Raw genomic sequence first — 23,322 nt, 5'->3', positions numbered from 1 at the left:
AAATACAAACATATAATACACCTATTAAAATTGATTAAAAAGAAATATTGAATTAAGAGATGTGCAGCTGGAGCGAGGAGGGGGCGGCCAGCGCCACGCGCCATCTTCTTCGGGTGCCTAGCCACGCCCCTGGTCAGGGTCAACCTCAGTGTGAGCCCACTCAGAGGCGGATCTGCCGCTCTTTGGCCGGCGTGTCCAATTAGGCTACACGAGACCAGTTACCCGTCTGGCGGGAACCCGAGAGAGCAGATTAAGCGCACGACCTCTCGGCGCAGCCGCCCGGCCGAGGTCTAGCCCGAAAGGAAGAGGCGGCTGATGGACAGCGCTACCTGCTGAGCCCGCCCTCGCCCCCGCCCCGGGCGGTGGAGAACCCGGGCGCGCTTGGCACCAGCCAATCCCAGCCCCCTTTGGAGACGCGAATGAGCGCCTTTCCCAGGGCGAGGCTGAGTCGCCGAACTTCGAGGGAGGCCGAGCGAGGAGATGCAGATGCGGCACCTTCGGCCGCTAGGTAGCCCTGGATCCCCAGCTCTACACGGGTTGGGCGCGGCTGGAGCGCTTTGCTTAGCAACCGGCTGAGCCAAAAGGGGGGGGAAAAAAAGGCATCGCTCGGAGCTCTTGGCGCGGCGGCTCAGCGGAAAGTCTGCTGGGCTGAATGCATCGCTTGGGCGTCCGGGGAAGGAGGACCCCCCCGCCGCCGCCGCCGCCGCTGCCGCTGCCGCCGCCTCTCCGGGCTTTAGGTCCGTCTCCTACTCCGGGCTGGCCCGTCCCCGGGAGACTATGCGGTCTGACAAGCCTCGGTACATCTTCGCGGTCTTCCTGCTGAGCGGGCTCTCGGCGCTGCTGCTCCTCCTGCTCGGGCAACCTCCCCCGGCGTCAAAACAGACGCCGCCGCCTCGGCTACCCCGGCTTCCACGGCTCCGGGAGAGCGATTTCCTCCGCCGTGCGTGTGGGGCTCTGGCCCGGGGCCAGAAGACCTTCGTGTGGGGAAACCATCTCCGGACGTCCTTCGACAGAGCCGCCTCCTGCGAAGATTACGTGGCGGGGAGCCACTATGTGACGAGGCCCGTCTCCGCCGAAGAGGCGGCTTTCCCCTTGGCCTACATCTTCACCCTCCACAAAGAGCTGGCGACCTTCGAGCGGCTCTTCAGGGCGATTTACGCCCCCCACAACGTTTACTGCATCCACGTGGATGAGAAAGTGCCCACCAGGTACAAGCAAGATGTGGAGAGAGTGTTGGAATGCTTCCCCAACGCCTTCCTGGTCTCCAAAGCCGAGCCGGTGGTCTATGCCGGCATCTCCAGGCTTCAGGCTGACTTGAACTGCATGAAGGACCTGCTGCGATCCCCCACCCGCTGGAAGTACGTCCTCAACATGTGTGGGCAAGATTTCCCACTGAAAACGAACAAGGAAATTGTCCAGCACCTGAAAAAGTTTAAAGGGAAGAACATCACCCCTGGCATCCTCCCCCCACCTTCAATAACTTTAAGGACCAAGTTTGCTTACAAGGAAAACATAGGCAAGAAAGTTTCCTACATGAGAAGGACCGAGACCCTAAAATCGCCACCTCCCCACAACCTCACTATCTATTTTGGGTCTGCCTATATTGCTCTGACTAGGCCTTTTGTGGCGTTCCTCTTCAATGACTCCAGGGCCATTGATTTGCTGAAATGGTCCAGAGACACTTACAGTCCCGACGAACACTTTTGGGTAACCCTCAATCGGATTCCAGGTAGTTACTAATCTCTGTGACTCTTTCATTTCTATGTAGTAATTTGATTAAACGTTAAACAACTGAAAAGATAAAAACTAATGCAAATTAGGAAAAAGAATAGAAAAAAAGAATATAGTAAAGAAAAAGAAAGGAGTGACTTTCCCTTTCATCACAAATAGTATAATTTTAGTAACTTGCCACCTTTTCTTAAAATACAATGTATGGTATCTTCTTCCCTTATCTATAAGCGAATAATTTAAGTCGCACCGTTAATCAGCAAAAGCCCATTAAGGGTTACCAGAGATAACAATATGTCTGTTTTGATCTTGATCAAATCAACCAATTTTATATGCTTTTTAACAATCATGATCTTTAATCCCTTCAAATAATGCTCTAGAAGTTGATTTCTTTTCATTTTTTTCTTTGTTCCTTTTTACAAAATTCTGCACAACTAACCATGCTTGTAAATCCAATACAGGTAAATTATCTAGCTCACTCTTGGTTTGTTATGTGTACATCCCTTTTGATTATTAAGACATCAACCAGTCTCATTTGTATGTTTAGCATAGCACTTTTTACCATATCGTTCTTGTAGCCTGTCATTTTTAAATCCATTTTCAGGTCAGTCTCAATCTTGTCCAGTAAAACTTGTTCCTTTTCCATAACATCTTTTAAACACAGTCTGCCTAAAAAGGCAGACACTCCTTAAATTAATTTCTGGGTCCATTGTTCAAAAATATTTGGCTCTTTCACTTTTCAACAGCAAAGGGCCAACCTCAGTTAGCTAGCAAATGACAAGGTCTGAAATATTCAGAGATGGCTGGAACACATGCTTGACACTCTGAGAAGTAGTTATTAGTTGATGTCAACAATACTAAACCAGTTGAGATTTGATTTCTACACTGGCATTGATAGTTTTCTAAAGTGGGTTGGTAGGACTGGCTGACAAAGTAATATTTTTTTTTGATCCACAGTCCAAATGGAAGTTATTTTGCTCAGCCAAACCACGGATAACTATTCGATAAAATCTTGCAATTGTATGACTGTATTCCCCAACCCCCAGGGATTTGTTCCCCATTTAATTATAGCCACGGACCCAACAAAAACAAGAAATAATTATCTGGACACAGATCAAATGATTAGTTACTTTGTAACAAATTCCACCCTAATAAATAATCGCAAGAAATATGCCTAGAGAAATGTAGTGGAATTTGTTTGAAAGCTCTTTGTTAACACACCCCCTAATCTTATGAATTATGGCCTTAATCCTATGAATTGGTAAACCTATTTCACTTTTTAAAGCTCAATAGAAAGTAAGCCACAGAATTTCCAAAGCACCTGTCAGAGGACTAGGCAGTTTATTGAGGCGTGCTTTAGAGTTACCAATATCTCTGCCAGTGTGAAAAGAATTCTTCAGAATCTCAAAATCACAGAATTGGAGAAGGTCAAAAGGACAGGTAATTTTTCAGACTTTTTAAAACCACTGCAATATCTATGGAGGTAAACTATTTCACTGTTGGACAGATTTCACCATCAGGAAGTTTTTACTTATATTTAAACAAAATCTAGGTAGTTGCATGTATACCATCCTTTCTGATCCTGGTTTCTGTGGCAATAGAAAATAATTCCTGATCATCTTTGTATGAATACTGATCGTTATCATCTTTCCTCATTCTTCATTTTCTTCTCTTATTTCTTATTTCTTCTCTTATGGTGCAAGACAGGTCTGATAAAACTTGATGTGCTAAGAAAGGAAGTAAACTCCTCAGATGCCTCATCATCTGAAACTTGATGTGACTCAGTAACATTGACTATGAACAGGAAGAACAAAGATAAAACCTCATTTTTTCACCCTCACATATTTATTTAGCTTGTTGATTTGCCATAAGATACAGTCAATGCTACTGGTTTAGGACAAATAGTTAAATAAATGGAGGTTGTGTTCATTGGTCACTTTCAACATTAGAATTAAATTTTAAAACAAGAAAAATATCTCCCCTTTGTATGTAAGCTCAGTGGATTGTAGAATTGAGCCAACATGTATTAGAACAAGTCACAAGAGTGCATTTTCAAGGGGAGAAAAAAAAATCAGTTTCATCTCTTAAAAACAGTGTTCTCCCTTATTAGAGGTCTCCAGAATTTGGACTAATGGACAAACTGGAATTTCAAGGGAGTATCTTATCTTATAAAAGAAGTGTTGTGTTGGTCAAAGTGGCAAACCAGCAAGATTAATAGCACCACAAATTGCTCTGGGACTCTTTTAACAACATAGAATTGTCTTATTTGTCCACAGAAAATTTAGTGCTCTTGACAATTGAAAAGTTTTAACATGAAGACAGGTTTGAAATGAATGTTTTGACCATAATACATTTCACAGATCAAAAGCTTTATAAAATGATGCCAAGAAATAATATAAGGACAATGTAAAGAAATACAGTATTGGTACAGATAGTTCTTGACTCACAACAATCCATTTAGGGACCATTCAAAGTGAGAACGGTACTGAAAGAAGTGACCTATGACCATTTTTCACACTTAAACCATTGCAGCATCCAATGGTCACGTGATTAAAATTTAGATGCTGGGTAACTGCTTCATATTTATGACGGTTGCAGGGTCCTGGGCTCATGCGATCGCCTTTTTGTGACCTTCTGAGAAGCAATGTCAATGGGGAAGCCAGATTCACTTAACAACCGTGTTACCAACTTAACAACTGCAGCGATTCACTTAACAACCGTGGCAAAATGGTCATAAAATGGGGCAACATCCATTTAACAAATGTCTCACTTAGCAACAGAAATTTTGGGCTCGATTGTGGTCGTAAGTCAAGGACTACGTGTACTTGCTTTTGTCACAATCCAGAAGTTACAGCAGACTTGATGAAATGGATGCTGTCTAATACTAATGAGAGAAAGCAATTTCCCATTTAAGTATGCAAGAGAAATAGGTTATATGTTTGGTTAAATACAAAAATATAGGATGGCAGCATACAACAATCCTTTTTTCCTTCTCTGAATTCATGCTTTTTAGATGCGCTTGACTACTATTCTCATCACTCTCCTAATTATAGAGATCGGAAGTTGGAACCCAGGATACCATGACAGGCATTCTAGCAAATCAATTCAGTCTTTGCCCAAAGCAGGGGGTAGGCAACCTTGGCTCTTTTATGACTTGTGGACTTCAACTCCCAGAATTCCATGCTGGCTCAGGAATTCTGGGAGTTGAAGTCCACGAGTCATAAAAGAGCCAAAGTTGCCTACCCCTGGCCTAAAATATATGCCACTCTTGGTATGGGCCACTGTCACTTGCTGTGTTATATCCTAGCCATGCAAGAAGCTAACCTTATAAAATTGGATCCTGCCTAGAGGCTACCTCAGGGACAGAAACACCGCAAAGCATAGCTACTTTGTATTGAGTTAAAAAGAGTGCCCTGTCTATCTTTTAGATAACCTTTGGTTTAAAAAAAAAAGACCTCATTTTTTTTCTTGGGATCTGGGCTGGCTGGACAGACAGGTCAGGCTTCTTCAGAGCTTCTGTTTTATTCTTTTCATTGCTCTGGGCTGTTTTCACTGATTGCAAAACTAAAATTAGCGCCCAAAGGGAGAAGTGACTCCTACCATCACTAAATGTTCAGACTTGAGATATCTCTCCGTGCAACTGAACATTCATCATAGCATTTCATCAGGTGAAACTCTAGATGAAAAGTCAACTCTGTGCAGCAAGAGAAAAGGTAAAAAGAATCTTAATGATAACCTTTTGCTTGTTGATTGTTTCAGTAAAACTCCTTAAACTCCAGAATGGAGACGTTAGTTACTTGAAAATTGGGTTTTATGGGCAAGAGTTTTAAAGGGAGTTGCTTGAGGGGTCATTGTTTTGTGGAAACCCTGTAATTTGCTGAGACTCAAGAGCTTCCACTCTCCTATGCATATATCACTCAATTTCAGCCATGGAAATGAGTGACAGTTCCAGCCATTTGTTTTCAAGAGGACTACATAAAATCCATGTATTGATTTTCAGGAAGGGGTGGGAACTTGCTTGAGAAAACAGCGAAATGCTTTTACTTGCTTCTCTATCTAATTTTTAACTAGAGTTAAGTCTAACTTTTTTTCATTATTTTTTTTTTGAAGAAATGTTACATTTCATGAAAAAAAAAAAGGCAGAAAAAGGAAATAAATGTCTGGGATTTTCCCCTGAAACATTTTTCATACACAGTATCTTCTGTTCCACTGCTGTTCTGATACATTCTACACTGATTTAGAAAGCCACTCCTGCTTAACATTTAGCTGTGATTGAGAAAGCCTATTTTCTCTCACTGTAAATCTTCAAAAGCATTATAGTGTCTCTCTACACAGCGGAAAAGTGAGATAAAAATAGTGTGACTTTGTGGTTAGTTTCAGTCAAACTGTTTTTCAGAGTTGATACTATGAAGCTAACGTTAGAGGAATCCCCAGACATGTGGTCCTGAGCTCTAAGAGAAAAAGCAGAGTAGACATGCAGTAAAATACACACACACACACACACACACATTTTTAATAGTAATGCCTGTGGAGATTCTCAATCATCCAGGTCACTGTTGCCCCCAAAATGCTTTTTTTCAAAAGGCAACTGAACTTTCATGTTTTTTTCCTTTGAAAACATTTCACTTCTCATCTACCGTAAGAAGCTTCTTCAATTCTGACCTGACCTGAACTGACTGAAGATTTTTTGATGAGAAGTAAAACATTTTCAAAGGAAAAAAAAATCAAGACAGTCCAGTTTACTTTTGATAAAAGCACTTCTGTATTAAGTTTGTATTTATTATAAGATATGGTAAGTCACAGAATGCCAAAGAGCACACATAGGTTCTCAGAAAAACAATAAACACAATCTATGTAGAAATATATATATATAGTGAAGAATTTCCAGAGGTACATAATACTTCTGCTATTAATAACTTCTTCAGAGTTTTGCTAAAAAATTCACTGCCATTTTGGCAAGTTGTTTTTTTTTTATTACAAACATTTAACCACCCTTCATCAAAACTTTTCTCATGGGCAAATACTATATTATTTTTAGAGTAATGCTTGACTGATGCTTTCTGTTTGGGTTGTACCAGTGTCATAGTTATTTTACAGATAACACATGAGAGCATACATTAGCCATTGTTAGTGGACTGTACTTCTCCTCTCTCCCCATATCTCTCTACAAATTGCAATTGTAGATTCATGTACAACAGTTTTCCTGCATGTCGTAGGCCACTTCATGGCATTCTTGTTCTTGACAGTTTTCCTGACAATTAGATTGTCAGAATGCCTGTTGTGACATCAAACAGGAAGTGCTTGATGCGGGGGGGTGGGGTGGGATGTATGTGCTGATACCAGTGTGTATCCTTGCATAAGACCAACACTTGCATCAAGTGATCCATCTTGTTTCCTAGTTATCCATGATAGGGGGATCCTTTTGGAGGGTTACTGCGTCAGGATCTTCTCAATCTTACCATTCCTGCTGATAATTAGCGATATTTAGCAAATAATGACTCAGCAAATGTCCCTTGATTGTTTATGTCCAGAAACCTCGTACAGGTAGTCCTCCACTTATAACAGTTTATTTAGTGACCGTTCAAAGTTACAACGCCATTGAAAAAAGTGACTCAAGACCATTTTTCACACTTATGACCGTTGCAGCATCCCCGTGGTCACGTGATCAAAATTCAGGCACTTGGCAAACTGACTCATATTTATGATGGTTGCAGGGTCCTGGGGTCATGTGATCCCCTTTTGTAACCTTCTGACAACCAAAGTCGATAACTCACTTAACAAATGTCTCATTTAGCAACATAAATTTTGGGCTCAATTGTGGTCATAATTTGAGGACTGCCTGTATTTCCATAGCATCCACCTGATCTTAAGCCAACATTCTTGTGTAATTTGTGGCGAGGTGTAACTCCTAGAATTTTTCTCAAGTAAGATGTGTCTTAAATTATTCTGCTAACCAATAATTTTCTTCAGCAACTTTGATATTGCTGAAAGTTTTATACGAAATGTGTGGTTTTGCAGTGGAGAGAGCAAATTGTTTGGAAATATTACCTAGGGATTGTTTATTAATATAATTCAGGGCATTCACAGCCTCTGTTATTGTTCCATGTCACTGTGGTTTTCCGCAGTGTCGGCAAGTCTGGTTGTTGTTAATATTTTCTGGAAAATACAGGATATCTGCTTCTACTTCAGGAAGGAAACGGAATTTTGGACTTAAAAGAAAGCTGCTAGAGTATTTTTGTGTGTGTGTGTGTGTGTGCACACACGTAGGCCATATTTATATTAACCGTGTGTTGCAAATAATCTTAGCACATGTCTATGAAATGCCAGTAGTTTCTCCATATATATTTTGAATGGTACTTAATTCCGAATATGCTTTTGTACAGTGCTTAATGTGTATGTGAGTGCGCGCGCGCATGCCCCTGTGTGTGTCTGTGTGCACCTTAGAGTCAGTTTTTGACTCCTGGTGACTGCCTGGTTTAGTCCCCGCAATTTACTCAACAAAGGTTCTTGAAGTGGCTTGAAATGTCTTTTTTCCTAGGGTTATGAGAGAGTGTCTGGCCGAAGGTCACTCAGTTGGCTTTGTGCTTAAGGCCAAATGCCCTAACCTCTACACCAAACTGGTTCTCTGTAACAAATGTAGCAAACACACATTTGTTGAACTTTTTTTGTTACAGCTTTTGATGGGGGGGGAGGGAGGTGTTCTGGGGAGAATCTGAATGGTACCCCGACCACTTATCTCAGTTTCTTCTTCCATGCTTCCTATCCAAATGCTAATAGCGGTTTAAAGTGTCCCCTTAGTATCCATCTGTGTCCTAAATTTCACAGAAGCTAAGGATGTTTTATAAGCCAAAAACCCTTAAATGATATCATTTTTAGGAAACTTTATAATAGGCTTTACATACCTATGGCAATTATTTCCACTGAGAGCAACGGGGACGTTAGTAATTATCTGTCTTTTTGATTAACTTTAAGAAAACGAATGCAGGCATTTTTTCTCTCTGATACTTTTCTTCTCTCTTCTTTAGGGTTGCTGTCTCATTACAGGCTCGGGTTCCTATTATGATACTTTATTTGTATAATTTAGCCTAATATTTCTCAAACTTTCTCTGCTCATGCATGACTATTTTTTTTAAAAAAAAATGGAGTATCCACTTAAACTAATACTCATTTTCTACATTTTCAGCTTTAAAAGTATGGGGGTTCACACTTTTTTCCAAGTAAGATAATGATTATGATTGCATTAGTACCAGCATTCCATTCCCTTTCATTTTTAAAGGACTTTAAATCCAAGTGTTCTATTTGGAACAAGTATTTATTTACCACTAGAATTATTTGATGCAGTAATAATCTTAGCACGCTAACGTGACTTAGCATAAACTTGCTGGCCAAGAACATTCCTGAGTAGCAATTACTAAATACAGAGGATTAAAATGAAATTGATCTCCAACCCAGTGAAATCCCATTTTTAAATATTAGTTGTTTCATTTCCCAGTTGTAGTTTTTCTTTTTGGATTGCTGATATGAAAAAATACTTCCTTAGTACAGCACCTATGAAGTTACTGCTCTTAACACCAATTCACTAATGCAGCTTTCTGAATATTAGTACTTGTGTTGCCATACATATTCTTACTTGTATGCTTCAGTTGATAGGCTTTTTTTTAGCCCTTGGTGGATTCTTGTGAACCAGATGACTGTTGGGGCATGTAGGGAGCCAGGAACTGAGCTAGGGAAGAGATTGTCACCAGCTTATTGTTGGCATTCATGTGGAAGTGGGTTTAAGGCAAGGAGCAAGTTCTTACCAGCTAGCTGCCAACACTTACAAGGAGGTGGGGCTGAAATGGTAAGTGGGCTTTAGTCTGTGAACATTCAGGGAGTATGGCAGATGTCCTAATGCAAAGGTCTTAAAATTTGACCCTTTTGTGATTTGTGGACTTCAACTCCCAGAATTCCTCAGCCAAGCATGCCTGGCTGAAGAATTCTGGGAGTCGAAGTCCACAAGTCATCAAAGGGCCAAGTTTTAAGACCCCTGTCCTAATGGATCTCCACAGATCAAGCTTGGAAAATCCGTGGTGTCAACTGGGAGCTTTCCAAGGTCCTGATTTCTTCTTCTTTTTTTTTAAACAAATTTTTATTAATTTTTTAAAATAAACAGAAATACAATTATGGCATACAATAATAATAATAATAATAAAAAAAAAAAAAAAACAAACTAATAAACCTCCTATTACATTATGTCTCACTACCATTCTAGTATACCAAAATACATAAAAAATCCCTTTCCCCCCATCCCACCCCCGGACTTCCCAGAACTAAATACAGGAGTAAATAAACATCTAACTAAAACAATCCAATTATGATACATACCAATATTAATTTATTTTAACTCCAAAACTCAAAATGTAATTATCCATCTTCCCCAGATCCAAGTGTCTAAAAATTAAACTTTACCATTTCTACAAAAATAGAAAGTTAGCTACTAATCTTACTACTATTAATCATCCAAATATCTTAAAACCCATTAAAAACCATCTTTCACTTCCTCTAAAACAATATAAATCCTTTAAAATAATACAATTATATATCATTAATCATTTAAACTCTTTTTAAATCTCAAATACATATCTTTTAATCTTACTGCTATTAATCATCCAAGTATCTTAAAACCCATTAAAAACCTTCTTTAAATTCCTCTAAGACAATATAAGTCCTTTAGAATAATACAATTATATATCATTAATCATTTAAAGTCTTTTGGATCTCAAATACATATCTTTTAAGTGAAATTTTCTTTCTTTTTTACAACAAATTTTAATAATATAACCATCTACTCTCTTCTTTATCAAATACTTCAATCCTTTAAATTTAAATCTTATTAATTCAAATAATATATATCCAAAAAATCAGTTCCAAATCAAAAAATTTAAAAAATATAAAACTTTCAAAACGTTCATATAAGATTATCATCAAGAGATTCTTCCATAGTCGCTCCTTGCTTCCAATCTCTTTTTTTTTTCATTGCTGATCAACCTTCAAAGCCAGTGAATCTTCCGTTCTGAAAACACAAGCAGCAACATCTCCAGCTAGTTTTCTCTGACGCACGACCCATTTCTATAAGCTTTTTTTTTCAAAATTTCATCAGGGAAGTACACCAGGACCATAACCGGATCTATTACAGCTTCCTTTTCCAGCCATTATAGCAAAATCTTCTAAAAACACAAGCAGCAACATCTCCAGCTGGTTTTCTCTGACGCACGACCCATTTCTATAAGCTTTTTTTCCAAAATTTCATCAGGGAAGTACACCAGGACCATAACCGGATCTATTACAGCTTCCTTTCCCAGCTTTTCATGCTTATCATTTTCATGATCTCTGCCATATAACATATCATTGTAAATTCTTTCCATAATATCTTCTTCAACATCACATAACTTATCCACCCGTTGCTCTGTACAATCTGGAACTATAAAACACATTTAGCCAGCAATAAAGAAGCATGAATTTTTCTTTCTTTCTTTCTTTCACAATTCCGCAGCCATTTTAAAGCCATTCTTCAAACTTCTTTGAAAAACACTTCAGTAGTCCATAAGAATCCATAAAAATAATAAGTATCACCAATAAATAGACATTGCAAATTCTTTTACTAAAACTTTCCAAAGACCAAAAAGAGCCACAATGTATCTCTATCCAGTTAGTAACCAGAAGAGAGTGAAAGTAAAAAGCGTAAGTTTTTTATCAGCTCCAAAGAAACAGCAACTGATTTCTGATGAAAGAGATTTTTTTTAGAATTAATTATTTTATATGCAAAAGGCAAAAAAACCCCACCCTTCACCAAGCTCTCCTATTTTAAACTATACTTATAAGCACATGTTTATTACATTTATACTATTAAATTATTAATATTTAAGTCAGTTTATTAATAAGTTAGGGAGAATGGGGAATTAAATGTGTATTGTGTCCATTCTTTTTTTGCTTACACTTATTTTGCCAAACTAAAGCTATAACCTACTAATCTACTGATATATCTTGAGAGATTCTAGGGCGGTAGCCCCCAACTTTTTGAGCGCCAGGGCATCGGTTCTGTCATGATTTTTTTTGCAGACCAGAGGGGGGCGTGGTTTCGTACACCACCTGCATCCCATGCATGCTCGGATGGGACTGTGTTCTTTTGGGTGACCCAGTTTCTGGTGTGCCAGTTTCTGGAGTCGGTCCATGGCCCGGGGTGTGGGGACTCCTGTTCTAGGGTATGTCTGTCCTGAACCTCTTTCCCTCAGTGTTCCCCCATCCAACCCAGAACTGTAAGCTCTCTTAATCTGGGATTCTCTGGGAAAGCTCTCTGTTGCCAACCTTCCCCCCCACTGCTTCTCCAAATTTGCATTCCAGATTATGACAAGAAGATTTTTAAAAAGTAATACAGATAGTCCTTGCTTAATTATGCTATTAGAACCAGAAACATCATCATTAAGTGACACAGTCATAAGTAAACAGAAACACACGATCACTCCATATAGAAATGGCAGTTCCAGCAGACCCAGTGGCCATTGTTAAGCAAGGACTGCATATGTCCTCAAGTGTGGACTTCACACGTTTGCGAACTGTGACTTGCTGCCAGCTTCCCCGTTGAGTTGCTTGTTGGAAGCCAGCAGGGAAGGTTACAAATCACAATCACATGGGATGTAGCAATAATCACAACGATTGGTCATAAGAACCACTTATTCAGCACCATCGTTAGTTCAAATGATAATAATAATAATAATAATGATGATGATGATGATGATGATGATGATGATGATGATGATGATGATGATGATGTTGGAAGGGACCTTGGAGGTCATCGAGTCCAACCCTCTGCTCAGGCAGGAACTCTACTGTACACCATTTCAGACAAATGGCTGTCCAGTCTCTTCTTAAAAACTTCCAAGAACCACCTGCAATTTACCTGGCATTTTAAAAATAAGAACTTACAATATCTTTCTCTTTCTTCTCTTCGAATCACAGGTGTCCCTGGTGCCATGCCAAATGCCACATGGGAAGGTAACTTGAGAGCTGTGAAATGGAGTGACGCAGACAAGAATCATGGAGGATGCCATGGTAAAATGAATATCATTTTAATATTTGTGTTTTTTAATATTTGAAAGATTAACATTGCCCTAAAATTTAGTCTCTCATGAACCTGTTCTGGCACTATTTTTCTTCTGTTTACTATGGAGATTAAAGGGATTTGTAGAAAAACATACTGTACATTGATTGAAACACGCAGAGCATGAACCCAGAAATGCAAAGTGTTTGGAGATGGAGACCAACAGATTTAGCAACCTTGACAAGACAAAGTGGCTGTGGGATTTTGGCTCTCCTGGTATCAGAGATCTGCCATTTTGAGTTCTGCATGTGTTTGTACTTCCCCAGACAAAACCAATGCATAATATGGGAGGGGTCTTCCTAGGTTATCAGCTTCTGCTTAAAGAGCATAGAATAGTTATGGCCAAGAGACCTTTGCCCAGATTCATTTGATTTCTCAATTGCAGCCTTCCTACAATTGCTCATGCCTTACACATTTTACGTTTGGACTATTGAAAAACAGGCTTTGTGGGGCTGCCATTGAAGGCCAATTTGTGGGCAATTATGGGCATGCCTCAGTAAATACATGTGACTCCTTTGCTGTGCAAGGTGCATTTGGTACTGGTGAACTTCTGGGTACAATTTAAGATACTGATAATGCCCTAACATCATCTTCATAGCATAGGGCCTGGTTACCTGGGGAACATCTTCCCCCAATAAATCATTTTGCCCTGTAATTTCTGACAGAATAGGCATGCTCTGACTCTGTCTTTGACACATCATCATCTAATAGGTCTCAGGAAGCATCTCTTTTCTGGCCTAGCACCTCCCTTTGGGACTAATATTTCTCCAGAACTTCAAATTGTCCCAACCCCATGATCCTTGAAAGTCATTCATGAAGAACTGGCTCTTCTTCTACACCCTGGGAGGAGCTGTTGCTTTTATTGAAAGTTTTTCATGATCACTTCTTGTTCTTTTTAGTTTCCATTACTTTTTGTTTTGGTTTGGCCATCTAAATGGGTTTTAATGTTAAACTCCCGAGACTTCATCAACCTGGGTGAGTCTTTAAATTCGACAAAATAAATAAATAATAACTAGGTTAATTTACCAAAAGAACCCCACCCACTTCTATTCCCCTGGTATTTTGTATACGTGTGACGTGTGTTAAGGTTTCTACAAATAATTCTGTGTTTAGCTGTCAGCACCCTGTTTTCCAAATATATCATGGACTTTAAAATTGCGTAATTGGCAGTTTTAAATTTGTAATCACAACAGTTTAGAAAACTCTCAAATACATATTCAAAGCAGCAGAACAGGGGTGACGAGAATGACAGGATTATAGCGTATTGTTCGACTTCTTTAAGTTGCAGAAATTTCAAGCAGTTAGGAAAGAAAAAAGACAAGAGTTGTCCCATGGCAAGTTGGCCATGGTGAATTGTCCGGCAGTGAGTTGGCTGTGGCAACTTGTCATAGACCCACTAGCACAGTGATGGCGGACCTTTTAGAGACCCAGTGCCCAAATTGCAACCCAAACACTGTTTATCACCGGCTGCCAGGTGGCCGGGGCCGCAGTGATCGTGGCAGACTGGGTGGGTGGGCCCAGGGTGGTGGGGGCCAGTCCCTCGCCATCTCCGGAGCACGGCACGCGTGCCCACAGAGAGGGTTCTGAGTGCCGCCTCTGGCACGTGTGCCATAGGTTCGCCACCACTGCACTAGCAAATGCCAAGACAGCCTTTTTCATTCAGAATCTTATTATGAATGAAAAAGTTCTGGATATGCATGGAAAGGAACGCTTCTCTCTTGGAGATGTGCCCACCTTGGTTTTTGGCATGGCATCAGCCTTGACTCCAGGGCCAGAGTGGTTTTTGTTATGCAGGAAATTCTTGCGGCTCTCAGAAGCATGGAGAATATGAGCGGCGAGAACCTGTTTGTGAGGCTCAGATGGGATTGCTGATGCCATGCCTGCCTCCTTCCTGTGCAACTGCTTTCCTGGTCCTGTGATGGGAGTGGGTAACGGGGGTTGCCAGACTTGTGGGTGCAAGAGAACTTCAGTCTTGCATATCTGAGGTTGGAGTCTGACTATAGACCGGATGCAAATCACTGCAGCTTCAACATACAATAGTAGGAGTCATATATTAAATCTGAGTTTTATCCTGGGGCAATGGCAGTTTGATCTGTTTAGAGCAGGCATGTTAGAGGCATAACATCTGTCTCTTGTAATGGTCAGGCCACTCTTGGATTGCTTCAGGTTTCTCTGGTGCTCCTTCACATCACAGGGAGAGCAGTTGTCAAGTCTGCTAACATTGGATGTTCTTGCTTGCCATATGTGAAGAAGCAAACATGTTTTATTTAGCCTACATATCACTTCTAGAGTTAAAGCAGACAATACTAGCCTAATAGGTGGGAAAGTATGCCAGCTAATCATAACAATATCTCAGCATAGCACAGCCAAGGTCAGCGTAACAGGAGAAATAGGGAGGGAGCAATTCACACTTCAAACTAATTGGAGCATATGATTGATGACTGTAAAATGAAGGAGTGAGTTATGCGTTGTTACGGGTGCTCATGGGGTGGGAGGTTCAGTTTTTGGCTTTTTATTGTTCGTGCCGAAGCTATGTAGCCAAATAAAGGATTCTTTAAGGTAAATAAGCCTCAAAGTTCTTTGAAAAGCTACTTCTTTTTGGAACCATGTCAGCAGTCTTATGTGATTGGTTCGTCCCAGGTGTTTACAGGAATGGACCCTGAGGAATTCTCTGAGGGCTCCGGCTCCACAATTTGCCTGAGGCCTTACTCACCACTTGAAATGAGAGGTGAAGATGGCCTTCATTTGCATCACACTTCTGTAATCTCTCCTTGTGTATGGATCTTGGGGAGTTTGCAGAAGAGTGATGAAAGAAGAGAAGAGATTTCTGAAGTGCCCCTAAAGAAAGACAAGGAGCAACTCTGTGCAAAAGCCTACTTAATATTGATACAAAAGTCTATAATAAATAGCTACATCATGAGAAGGACCCCTCTCTCTCTCTTTGAATTTCGGTAGACCCCCCCAACCCTGCTGGCTTTTAAGAAGGCCCTAAAAACCTGCTCTTCCCCCCTCCCCACCCACCTACCAGTCCAGGACACTGTTACAAGCCCGTGAGTTAGGCCTCTGGCTTCCAGTATAGTATTTTTATTTTATAATTTCCCTTTGTATTTGATGCTTTTAACCCGTGCTGCCTCCAATGACATAACGCCAAAATTTGTTATAAAACAAAACTTAAGTTTTTTATTTATTTAATTATTAAATGCATTTATTTTATATGACCACCCAGCTCACTAAAACGCGACTCTGGGAGGTGTACAATCAATAGCTAAAACAATACCACAACTGTTAAAAGACTTCAAAATAAATAAAAACAAGATACATAGAATAAATAAAAATAGGATTGTAGGAGAGTGTCCATCTAAACACAGTGCAACCATCAAGCAGGTTCCCCGTCGGATCCCCAAAATTGCTAGAAGAACCGTATTTTCAGGGCCTTCTGAAAGGCTAAAAGGGATAAGGCTAACCTCATCCGTGGGGGTGGGTGGGAAAATGATGCTCCAGATAGCAGAAGCCACAGGAACACTATCTGGCTTCTATCAGATGTAACTCTTTAGCAGATGGGACCCATAACCTATTCCTCCTGCTGGACCTAACAGGATGGGTAGATAAGCAGTCCCTCAAATAACCTGGACCCATGTCATGTAGGGCTTTAAAGGTCAAAATTCTTTCTAGTATATAATCAGAATAATCTTTAAAATGTGTCTGTGTTTGAATAAAGTTTAAAAACTGCCGATAGACATGGCTTAAGTAGCTCATGTAATCTTTCCGTTAGTTAGTGAAAAACAGGAAAACCACATTGTCTTTTGTAGCTATAATGTGCCTATTCTTCTATACACACCTGCTTGGAGCGGAAACTTTTTCTTTAGTCTGTATTTTTTATTGCTTGACTATAAATCACAAGTATAATTTCAGAGCAAGTGCTGCTTGCTGGAACTCATTCTGTCTGTCTCAAGGACAAGGAGTAGCCCTTTAGTTTGCTAACTTGTAAGTGAAAATACTATGTTGTACTTAGCAGCGTTGAACTCTTCCTTCAGCCTCTTGAGTCAGTTTTTGGTTTCAACAAAACCTTATTAGCCACCCACAATTACCTGGTAAGTGCACAGTAATATAAATTGAACAAACAAATAATTAAAGCATGTAACCTAATAAAAATTGAATATCCAGAGCCCACATGCTCCAAAACTACTTTTTGATCCTGATCCTGAATAAGGAGAACAGGATGTGATATTCTATGCCAGTGGTTCTCAACCTTTTTAATGCCGCGACCCCAACCGGTTATAAGTCGAGGACTAAACCGGTCGTAAGTCGAGGACTAAACCAGTCGTAAGTCGAGGACTACCCAACCGGTCGTAAGTCGAGGACTTTCCCTGCCCGGGAGCACCGCACATGTGTGGTTCCGCCCCCTGCACCGGCCAAGGCGTAGCTGGCAAGCGGCAGAGACGGAGCAGGCCGACCACCAGCTGGCCCAGCCCAAGGGAGGTAAGGCACCCGCCGGAAAAGGGGAAAAAAATGGCGGACAAAAAAATGCGGACAAAAAAAATGGCGGACAGCCTTGCTTGGCGACCCCCGTGAAATGGTTGATCGACCCCAAATGGGGTCCCGACCCACAGGTTGAGAACCACTGTTCTATGCCTCTGTTTTACTTCAAGTGTTATTAAAATTGCAAAATCTTCCTTATTTCAGTAGGCTTAGACTGCAAAGACCTTAGAGCAAGTATGCATCTTGATTCTTCTGTCCACAAAATGTTATTGTAATATTGCTATTTTATGCCTTGACAGGTCATTATGTCAGAAGCATATGTATCTATGGAACTGGTGACTTGCCATGGCTGCTGAAATCCCGAAACCTATTTGCTAACAAATTTGAACTCAAAACATATCCACCTACTGTAGAATGCCTGGAATTGAAACTTCGGGAAAGAGCACTGAATGAGAGCGAAATACCAGTTGAACCAAGCTGGTACTTTTAATTTTAAAAAAATAAACACTTATTGGGGAAGAAGGATAATAATAAAAACTGCTCCTTTTAGAACAACTGTTTTTGCCTTGACGTGAGGTATTTTTTGGGGGGATGTTCAATATGGATCATCTTTTTTTAATACGTGAAAAATCTTTGCATTTTAACTGACCTAAGGATTCTGCACCATCTCTGTATTTCATTGAATTTTATTCCAATTTTTTAAAAGGTGGTTCTCATTTCGGAACAGGATTCTCCTTGTCTTCCAATTGCATAGATGACTGTTCGCTAACACCCTCAGGAAATAAAATAAAAAATTCTGAATAATTAGGTTAAAGAGTGAATTCGGATTATCTTACTAATTGATGGTCCAAATGGAAGGATTAAGACTTTAATCACTGAAGATTCAGAGATGGATCTTCTAGCTCAGCTTGCTATTTGCACACAACCTGAGTTTGCTTCTACCTGTACTTTACTATTACTACTTGTTTCTGAATAGGTCAAATTCTTAGACTCTTACATTATCTGCTAAACTTGGAGAAATGACCTTCTATACTGTACTACTATAGACTTATCCTCTTTAACAACAGAGCAGCCAAGCAGCCAATGAACCAGGATAGGACAGATGATCTGAAAGACAGACCAAGAATGTACTGTATATAGAAGAGTAAAACATTCATTGGAAAAATGCATTAATATTAGATCAATAGTATGTTTCCACTTTTATCAAGTTTTGCTTGGCCACTTAATGAGCCCAGAAATGATGTAAAGAAGAGCTTCTAGAATGTACAGAAATAATTTTAGATGGACCAACATTTTTTGATTTAGGAGGCTATCACTATCTTCAAAGCAGAAGTGCCATCATTATCTTTTATACCATCTGCTAATCTGAAAGTCATTTTCATTATTCTTTAGATAACATTTCTGCACAGAATTTTAATTTCCATCCCATCTACTATGGAAAATGTAAAGAAAGAAATAGCAATGTATGCTAAACGTTTTAGGGTGGAAAAAGAAAAAAAAACCACTCAAAAATCAACACAGGAAAAAAAATCTTTGTATTTTAGACTGAATGTTGCAATTCTATCATGAAATACTATAAAAGATATTTATGGCAATCAGTATACTAATAAAATACCTATCTTTGCAGAAGTCCTTTAACCATTATATAATTTCATTGTCACTATTTCTATTAAAAACTAGCTGTACCCGGCCACGCGTTGCTGTGGCTCAGTCTGGTAAAAGCGTGTGTTGCTTTTACGTCCAACAGATGGCGCTGTTTTTCAAAAAAAGCATGTTTTTACCTGTCACAGGTGTGACATCTATATAATATAGGTATATAAAAACATGCACATATTCGAATGCAACGTTGTGTCAAAAGTTCAAAGCAATCGGTGAAGAACTTTCGGAGATTTAAGATTTTGAACAAACAAACATTTACATTTTTATTTATATAGATATTGCCTGTGTTGTCCCCATTATTCTTTCTTAGTTATTTTACTTTTAAGTGAAATGGAATTATTTGTTCCCATAAAGACATGGATTTGCCAAAATTCACTGATTGAAGATTATTGACTGTGATTCTTTTTTTAAAATAACATTCAGTTGGTTAAATTAATAAAATAGTATTTATCAAACACTGTACAGACATTGCCTTTATTACAGATCCTTACCATATAGAGCAATGAGGTTACAGATAATCATAATTATTATGGCTGTGTATGCTTCAAAAATGAGCCAGGAGAAATGCTTTGGATCTCACACAACTACAGCCTCCTCTGTCATTTATTAAAACAGCACAGCTTTTTGCCCAAGCAAAAATAATCAGCCTCCTTATAACAGTAGATTTTTTTTTCAGGTTCTCTATTCTAAGCAGCTGCCAGGGCCACTGCAGGAGCATATAACAGATCAGCAGGTATTTTCCTCAAGCACTCTTTGAAACCCAATTGGGTCCATCAGTTGCCAGGGGTGGACCAATCGAATTGGTCTGGTCTCTCTGCGGAGGAGGGTGGTAGCACAAGAGAACCTCAAAGTCACCAGATGTGATCTGACCATGACAGGGAAGCTAAACAAAACATCTCTGTCCACTCACATTGCCACTGCTCCAACAAGAACGCCAAGCCCAAAGTTAGGCCACTGACCCGAGTCAGGCCAAGAGTGACCAGGCCATGGCCATCATAGAGCCACTTTGGAGGTCTACCCAGGGATGGAAGTTGAAGTCCCCCAGAAGCGTAAATCTGGGGAATTTCATAGTCAGCCCCAAGATGGCTCCAGCAACTCAGGCAGAGAAGCTGTATGCAACAGGGAGGCTGGTGCAGTAGCAATAATCTCAACTGCTCCCTCAAGAACAGGGTCTCACAACTGGCAATTTGTGCAGCATTGCCCCCCGATGGCTACCAGAGATTCCCAGATGAATCACTACCCCTCTCCCTGCCCTGGGGACTTGGCTGGTGCCAATATTGCTGACAGGACATCACCCTTACTCTCCCAGGCCTAGCCAAGTCTTGATGATACATGCCAAGTCAGCCTGCTCCTCTTTGATGAGATCACTAATGAGGATCCTTGTTATTGATCAATTTGGAATTAAGCGGCATCAGTCGAAAACCCTGGCCTTGTCAGTCTGCTGATCAGGGCCTGAGCATGAGCGCAGATGGCGGGATATGCCCCCGATGTTAAGCCTCCCATGTTCTGCCTGCCCTCTGGCTCTTATCAAAATGTCCCATGTCCATCACCATTTGGATGTAATGACCCCACCCCTGATCTCCCAGAGATTTCTTTACCCCCTAGCCCTGGCCTGCTGGTTCCCTTACCTGAGAAGTCCTGCATCCCAAACATGCAACACAGATACTTACAGTCAACTTGGAATGTGTCCTTCAGCCTCGCTCTCAGCACAAATGGGACCCCTAATCACTAATTTCCCCTTCACCCAAGTGTGTCCCTCTTGACAGACTCTCTCACTGACGGGTGGGAGGGCACCCAACTCGCTACTTATCTTTTCCTGACTCTCACTCAGGAAAATAGTGTCTGTTTATGCAACCAGCTACTCCACACATATACCAGCAAGCACCTTTAGGCCTCCTCCATGTCTCTCACCAGTGAAAGGGAGATCCACCTCTACCATACTAGAGGATACTCACACACACGCACAGCTCTGCTTTCTGCATGGGGCATAAATCCACAGTCCAGGTTGAAATAAGTCTATCTACCAACTGGCTCCTGTGTTGTTCCTTGGGCCAGTTACTCAGTGGTCTGAGTGGTAGATAAGTCTATCTACCAACTGGCCCCACTGCCAGTTGCTTTTCTGATGAGCTGGTAGCTCAGCTAGCTCACAGACCAATTGCAGCACCATTAATCAACTAGAGATAATATTTTGCAGACATTCTCAGTATTAAAACATTTAAAAGACATGCTATTTGGGCGGGGAAAGTGGAGGTAGAAGAAATAAGGGGAAAAGAAGAGGAAACAAGAAACATCCAGTCTTTTTAAAAGTCTCCCCAAAGAAAAAACAAAATAAAATTCTTCATAGATGCCACACTGCAGATCAGGAGTATTTGGCACGCTGCAGCCCTGCAAGAAGTTTTTGAGCCAAAGCATAGCACAAAAACCTCAGATACCCCTGGAAACCCCAGCTACCCCAGCCTAGCCCAGCCCAGCAGCATGGTGCAAAGGCACACTGTCGCTCTGGGGCTGCAGTGCGAAGCCCTTTGCGTCATGAAGCCTAGCCCCACCCTGGCCCAGCAGTATGGCACAAAAGGGTTTCTCGGCACACCACAGCTCTGGAGCTGGAAGAAGTCGCTAGGCTGCAATGTAGCATGAAGCCCTTTGCCACAGCTCTGCTGAGGAGCATGGCACAAAGTCACAGATGCCTCAGGAAGCTGACTTTTGCCATCTTCTTGCTCCTGCTGCTGCTGAGGCATATCTAGCCTGACCCTTCATGAGGCAGCTGCTAGGCACGGGAGCCATTTTACCAAAGTCCAATGAAGAAACTGCTGTGTGTCCCCTGAAAAGAAAGCATTTATTCATTCATTCATTCATTCATTCATTCTTTCATTCAGGATAAGTGAATTAAATCTGACTTATTCTCCATTTACTAGATTCAGTGAGCTCAGAAGTGACGTATTTTAAAACAACGAAGGGCAAAATGCACGTTATAAACAGTAAGAGTGAAGGTTTGTAGGATATAACTGAAGGGTAAATATGACTTGAGTTTTGATAAAATGAAATCGTTTCCCTCCCACATTTCACAAAAGCAGAACACGCAGTTCTATATACTGAAATCGGAAACATCTGACCAGGGTTTTCCCGGTTGCAAAAGTACATTTACAATACAAGTCAAAATGTCATCCTGTGTATCAGGTTAAACAAATATCATTCATTTCTTCCATTCAGTTTAAATGTATACTGACTTTCCCTTAGTCCCTTAGTCTCCCTCCCTCCCTCCCTCCCTCCCTCTCTCTCTCTCTCACACACACACACACACCTCTCATGGCAAGCCTGGATAATTACTTAGGAAAGTAAACTTACTTCTGAGTAATCATGCCACTATTCATATTACATTTTCCATAATGATAATACCTATATAAGCACACATGGAATTATGTTCCATTATGATATATTATATGAGACTTCTTTCTAGGATAAGCAAACAGAGAAACTAGTACCAAAAACTAAATCTTAGGGAAATTAGTACAGAAGGTGCGTGATAATAGTCCTTTCAGCATCAGGAAAAATATACTTTTATTCTCTGAGGCTTTTCAGTGTAGCTTTATGTTGATTTTTTTATTTATATCCATGCCCACACAATATATGCACAATACTGTATATTTATCTATAAGTCTGTCTATCTATCCATCCATCTGCATACCCACACATAACACGAACAGAAGCTTGAAATGCTCCAGGTACTCATATTATTCAAAACATGTTTTCCTTTGATTTTAATGTATTATAACCTTCCCTAGGAAAATTGAGGATTTAAAAAGAAAACAAAGGAAACAATATATAAAATATAGATGCCCAGGCATATATAATTAAGGAGAATTTTAAAAGGAAAAGTTTTCTGGAAGTTAGGTTTGAATAAAAATATGTAAATAGAGAAGCATCAAAAATTTAAGATTTGAAGGGGAACCTACTTCCATTTAGCTAAAGCTACGTGGTGCCTGCTGTACTGGAGACTAGGTAAACAAGTGTAAGAACCAAGATTTTAAACCTGTGAGTAAAAAGCATGATTTTCTAAAATACCCAAACATATTGAAATTTCGTATCTAGCGTACATTTGCTTTGAAGATTAAATTGATTAGGAATGTCAAGCCGTCGTGTCTTGGCGCTGCACAAACCAGCCAGCAAGCAGGAACGTTAGACATATGGTAGTTTAATCACTCCATGTAGGTTAAAGTCAGCACTGGGAGGCGTTCGCTCCCAATGCCTTACATAGCATGTGTTCCGGCCCCACCCTTGTGGATACGCCCCGGCCCCACCCACCTCCCAAGCCACCATCCTAC

General features: G+C 40.5%; 1 protein-coding gene across 1 annotated transcript; it reads left to right on the top strand.

Annotated features, from left to right (window-relative positions):
- Positions 1-777: 777 nt before the first annotated feature.
- Positions 778-19,143, top strand: GCNT2 (glucosaminyl (N-acetyl) transferase 2 (I blood group)). Its single transcript, XM_015810827.1, has 3 exons — positions 778-1,729; positions 12,724-12,816; positions 17,644-19,143. The coding sequence occupies exons 1-3, from the start codon at positions 778-780 to the stop codon at positions 17,832-17,834; spliced, it is 1,236 nt and encodes a 411-aa protein (XP_015666313.1). The 3' UTR covers positions 17,835-19,143.
- The last annotated feature ends 4,179 nt before the right edge of the window (positions 19,144-23,322 follow it).

The sequence above is a fragment of the Protobothrops mucrosquamatus genome, unplaced genomic scaffold, assembly GCF_001527695.2.
Source record: "Protobothrops mucrosquamatus isolate PMUCROS unplaced genomic scaffold, P.Mucros_1.0 scaffold23, whole genome shotgun sequence".
Taxonomy (NCBI): Eukaryota; Metazoa; Chordata; class Lepidosauria; order Squamata; family Viperidae; genus Protobothrops; species Protobothrops mucrosquamatus.
Note: the sequence above shows the minus strand (reverse complement) of the source record. Positions and strands in the feature narration are given on the sequence as shown.